The sequence below is a fragment of the Gadus morhua genome, chromosome 19, assembly GCF_902167405.1.
Source record: "Gadus morhua chromosome 19, gadMor3.0, whole genome shotgun sequence".
Lineage (NCBI taxonomy): Eukaryota > Metazoa > Chordata > Actinopteri > Gadiformes > Gadidae > Gadus > Gadus morhua.
In genome coordinates, this window is record NC_044066.1 from 7,644,203 (window position 1) to 7,650,135 (window position 5,933).

General features: G+C 46.2%; 1 protein-coding gene across 1 annotated transcript; it reads right to left on the minus strand.

The window, feature by feature from the left end:
• Nucleotides 1-2,934: 2,934 nt before the first annotated feature.
• Nucleotides 2,935-5,138, minus strand: LOC115532520 (uncharacterized). The gene is made up of 3 exons (XM_030342352.1): nt 4,687-5,138; nt 4,445-4,560; nt 2,935-4,290 (listed from the first exon to the last, which is right to left on the minus strand). Exons 1-3 carry the CDS (start codon nt 5,003-5,005, stop codon nt 3,034-3,036), a joined length of 1,692 nt encoding a protein of 563 aa, XP_030198212.1. The 5' UTR covers nt 5,006-5,138; the 3' UTR covers nt 2,935-3,033.
• Nucleotides 5,139-5,933: the final 795 nt, after the last annotated feature.

The window sequence follows — 5,933 nt, forward strand, 5'->3', positions numbered from 1 at the left end:
CCATCATGCCCCACTCCAGTCCTGTCTTCTTCACTGACTTCCACTGGGGAACAGATAGCCTCCTAAATTGGGAGCCCACAGGACACCTACTTCTTTCCAGGAAATGTTTGGACGGGGTATAAATAACATATCTCCCTCTCTGGGGGGAACACGGGATATTTTCTGAGGCAGTTTGCATCTACAAAAGGTCAAACCCTCTCCCTTCCTCTTGCCTCTAAGGATTTGCCGTTACATCTGATATCACACGGAAACCAAGATCATGAGGAGATAGTTTAAGTTGTGAAGTATATGCTTAATTTAAATCATCAAAATAAACGTTTGGTTAACATTAGTGGTTGTAGCCAAGGGTTTGTAGCCAACGCGTCACGCATGACTGGATGCTACCACTAGATGGCACTGTGTCATCGCTCAACGAGAAGAACCCAAATCTCATTAAATTATTAAAGAATCCCCCCCCCAAAAAAGGTGACTTTCATATTATATAGGTTTTTCTAAACATAAATTCCTACTACTATTGTGACTAATTGGTCGTGTTTGTCAGGGGCCAGCCCATGCTGGGTTGGCATTCTGTGTCCGCTCAGAAAGAGCATGGCTTAACTTCTAGTTTCTAAGGGGAGTAGGAAGAAAAAAATAATTGAACGTTGAAGTGTTCAATTCATGAATGTCCATTTTCTTCTCATTAAATCGACCGTCTACATGTTTTAATTTGATTTGTCACTCTTTGTCATCCACACACTATGTCTGCTCTTTGTATGAACCCGGGCACGGGCGTGGACACCTGTGTTTGTCCTGTGATGACAGCTCTCTGTAAAGGACCGTAGAGCTGCTTCTCTCTAGACATCCTTGAGATTTCAACACAGTGGAGATCACGTTGGCGTGGGTTAGCCGCTGTATTCGAAATATTATATTAAATGTATTATATAATTATATATTCAATATTATATAATGATAATAATAAATTGATAATAAAGTAGGTCCCTTATCGTTTTACAAAGTTTCCATTTCCAACTTGCACTCCTACGCTGTAGGCCTATCATCCCGAGAATGGAAATGAACCGGGTATTTTATTCTTCAGTTCATACGATAATGATGTATTATATCATGATATAATAATCGATCGTGTTTGTCGGAGCGGTGTGCGGGGGATGTGCTGACGTCAGGGGGCATCAGCTGGTCATGTTACAGAGGAGTCTCACGGCCCTGGAGGGATGCAGAGGAGTTGGTGGAGTTGGACCGTGGCCGGGTGGAGCTATGAGACTCCAACCATACCGGCCCCGGAGGGAAGAGGGGGGTGTCTCAACCGCGACGTTATTGAAATCACTTTGTGAGTCCCTTCTTAATCATGACATCTCACTGCTGTTCTTTGAACAAAAAAATAAAATGTTTGAATAAATGAACCCTAACCCTGCAATGAAAAATTATGATATTTGGTATATAATGATACCCTAAAGAACTTTACAGACTTTCAGCCCTTTTAAACTGTTGCTCTACTCTTCTTATTGATCCCATTAATCCATTTTATATTGATTACATATCGTTTTCTCATATTTAACTTCATACAATTTAATCCTCAACAATATCACCGAACATAAACTCGGCAACAAAACTAGTTTCAACCTCCTGTATTATATAATGCTCTAGGTGGAAGATAACTGCCTATGCGTAATTTTATGTATTTGTGGGAAAATCATTAGGACAAAGACCTTTAAAGGTTCTCTCTCTCTCTCTCTCTCTCTCTCTCTCTCTCTCTCTCTCTCTCTCTCTCTCTCTCTCTCTCTCTCTCTCTCTCTCTCTCTCTCTCTCTCTCTCTCTCTCTCTCTCTCTCTCTCTCTCTCTCTCCCCCCCCCCCCCCCCCCCCCCCCCCCATGTCTTCCTGGTGGCCACAGGCACTCAGCTGTGGCACCACAGATGGAAAGCTGTGTACCTTTGGCAGCGACGCCTGGTCCATAATTCACCAGCCCGAGCGGAGAGAGTGTGCGTGCGTGCGTGTGCTTTCGTGTGTGCGTGCTCGGTGTGTGTTTGAATGAGAGAGTGGGCAGTGCCAGGAAGATCGTGTAGGACGGGACCAGAATGGAGCTAGACATACATTAGCTTGCATAAAATCCATCATCTTGAGCAGGGCAATAAAACCGGAGCCAACACTTCCTCCTGGTATGTCAGGTGATCACCATAGTGCTCCGAAGTGCCTTCTCATTGTGCTGTGATGCTGCGATTGTGCGGTCGTTACAAAGTTACGCAAATGCTTGAATGGAATGAGATTATATCCGCAGTCATGAGCTTCGGCAAAATACACGACCATATGGCAATTCTGATCAGCATCAACAGTTTGAGATCATTATCTTTCATCTAATTTCATCAGCAAATATTAAGAAAGAAAATCAAAGAGCATAATAAAGTGTATATCAGACTACTCTGGGCGGTTCGCTTTCACATTGAAGTTTATTAAATCATATTTATAACAAGGACACAGTCACTCCAATAAAGAAAAATAGAATATGGGTAAACTATGAAGATGGCTATATGGAGATAGCCTTTTCAGGCTATATTTGGCATCTGAATAAAGCCTCATCTGGGTTGTCAAGGACGGTGGTGATAATGTGTATCCTCTGTCTGCCTTGCTATGGAACTGCAGTCTCATATAACTCAAATAAAGGGCTATATAGCTCTCATTTGGCATCTGAATGAAGGCCAAATGGTGTGGTCCGTGGATTGTACTACATTACAATTTCTATCAATTGAACATTTAATGGTCTAGGAATGGTTGTCTGGCCATTTATTCAGATGTAGTCTTTCATACAATGACCTTATACGTGGCTGAGACACATTCCATACAGCCATGTTCGGAGTTTGCCAACATCTTATTTTACCACTCATCCCTGCATATAGCCTATATTCAAATATAGAACAAATAAAAGAAAACAGGAAGACAACGGCTTATCAAAAAAAAGTGTCTTTATTTATCTTAAGTGCATGCATACCAGCATAGTGTATAAAACCATATACCCCAAAAAGGGAACGGCACAAATATAAAAATTATAGAGGCCTTTCGTCCTTATAGTCCGTTTGTAGACGAGCTAGGTCCTGTCGGCTCGGTTCCTGGATCTGGTTCTGGGAGAACCTGTAGAGCAGGCAGTCCATCTCGTACTCAAACTCTGGGAGTCGATGCTGGGGGAGCCGGCGCATCCGGTGTTCAATGCGCTTGCAGTACACCGAAAGGTAGGCGTGGTGCTCCTCCTGCCGCGGCGCTCCTGCTGCCATCCTCTCCAGGGTTTTGCCGATGGTTCGCATGAGCACCACCTCCTCGTCCACGGCCCCGTGCTGACCCTTGTTTGTCCGCTTTGCTGGCAGACGCTGGCTTCGGTCCGTACCGTCGGAGGACGAACGGGAGTCCAAAACCTCAGTGAGCGTCCGCTCACAGACGGGCGACTCTGCGATCGGGGAGCCGGTCAGTGGAACGTCCGACCCGGGCTCCTCTGATTGTGTGCTGCCGTTGCCCCGCTGAGAAGGCACAGCACCACAATCAGACATGAAATACTGGCATAGGTTATTTCTTGTCTGTTCGGCTCTTGGAGACACATCGGTGGACTGTGGCAGGGAGGTGTGCTGTAGTGCAGGATCATCACGCCATTTTCCAGGTAAAATGGCGTTATCCGGTCCTTCCCCATCCACAATGTCTGCCATATACTCCTCGCAGCTCTCAGTGGTCAGGAAGTTGTGCAAAGCACAGCAGGCCAAAACAATGTTCTCTACTTTGGCAGTGTACCGAAAGCTGAAGGCGTTGAGCAAGACTCTGAACCGGCTGGCCAGGAGGCCGAAGGCATTTTCGACTACCCTCTGAGCTCTTGAAAGCCTGTCGTTGAAAACACGCTGTGTTGGAGAGAGCCCGTGTTGCGGATAAGGTTTCATGAGATACTCCTTCAAAGGAAACGCCTCATCCGCTACAATGCAATACGGTGATAGCTGATCAGAACCAGGGAGGGGGGCAGGGGCAGGCATGTTGGTGGTTCGGTTCTCCAGGGCATCTGCGAAGGTGCACCCAGCAAACACCCCACCGTCGGAAATCCGTCCTTGGCTCCCAACATCTACATACAGGAACTTGTAGTCGCTGTCCACCATTGCCATCAAATCGATGGCAAAGGGGGGCTTGGAGTTGTGATTGGTTGATCCAGATACCGGCGGAGAGCGCCCTTTGACGCGTCTCCCATCAAGAGCTCCAATGCAATTTGGGAAGTTCCACCAGGACAAGAATCCAGTGGCTACCTGCTGCCACCCGAGTGCTGTGTCCGGGCACTGAATAACAATGAAAACAAAAGTGAATTCTAAAGGCCAATTTAATTATGCTGCTTAAAAGCTATAAACAGCAGCATGTAATTAATAGAATACATAAAAAACATACCCGTTAACACATTACGTAATCGTCAATAAATAAAGCTTATATACATACCTTTGCATATTTTTCTTTCAACACAGAGTAGATAGCTTCACAAGTTTCAGGAACAAATTTACCAATTGTGGATTCACCCATTCTGAAGCGGTAAGAAAGGCTCTTGAAGCTTTCCCCTATAACAGAAACGAACATCTCGGTTAGTTTGTTCAATTCTTCATGGACAAGCCGCAAAGGCAAACCATGCCATCAGTGCAATTGTTGACATTACAAACCGCGTAAACTGAGGTTTATTCAATCACCTGTTGCGAGGAAGCGCAGGGTGACAGTCAGACGCTCTCCGGCAGATATTGAATCCCGGTAGTTGGTGTTCTTACGCTGAATAATGGGTCTGATTGATTCCTCCAACATTTGGAACTGGGCAGGGAACATCCGTGCGAAGTCTTGGAAATCAGCACGTTCGTCCACTGCCAGTTCCCGACGCAAATTGGGATAAGCTCCTTGTGCCTGCCGCTGTTGGATCCACGACTTCACCCACTTGGTGCGGTTTCTCTTTATTTTCCCCATCCTGCGATGTCTTTGTACAAGAACGAGCCCGAGAGCAGACAACGCGATCTTCATTTGCTGCCAAGCATGGCGTTCCAGAAACGTCTTCTCATGTCAAACGAATAATGAGTCAATACTGTGTGCGCTTTGTTTACCTATTCTGATAATCTATGGACTACACTCTGTTCCGTCTTTTCCTGTGTTTTCATGTTTTGGATTACTGGCACGAGACTAGCGCCACCCGATGTTAAGGAGACTTATTGCATCTCGCGCAAGCGCAGGACGTACACGCTACTGTGTAGTTGGCAGTAGTCTTCAAGGTGTTCAAATGCAACTTTTCTGCCGAACGGGTCAGACGAGAGGCAAGGGAGTGGTCGGATAAAGGCGGTTGTCCGTTTGTTTGAGACTTGGATGTGTGTTGCCCCCTTAAGATTAAACATAATTTAGAAATCCACAGAGAACACACCTTGTGTTCTGTCCTTACCCTTCAGGACACCTCATCGCTCTACCTTGGTCGACTCCATTCTCCGGTCCACCACAACAATAACAAGAATGAGATTGAGAACTAGAGCTCACCAGGACTCATTACCCATAATCCCTCAGCCGCCAGGTACCCATATCCCCCCCCCCCCCCCACCCCCCCCCTGCCCCGCCCAGAACATTAACACACTCTCATCCATCACCCCTGGCGTGTGTTTCTTTCTTCCTTCAGTTTAAACAAAAGAAATGCGTCTGAAACCCCCGGGAGGAATGGATCAGGAGCCTGGTGCTGTGATAATCTTTTCATTCAAAGTCACCACAGCACATTTTCCACCTGCTTGTTATTCATCCCTGATTCTGACATGGATGCCACAACAAACCATCCATCTTTGCCTGCTACTCCTTGGGCCTCCACCCTCCTGGTTCAGGGACAACAGCCAGGCTTTGGTTGGGGAGATGGTGTGGTGGGGTGGGAGTGTGGTGGGGGAAGTCAGAGGTCAGCTATACATCCCAAGGTCAAAAT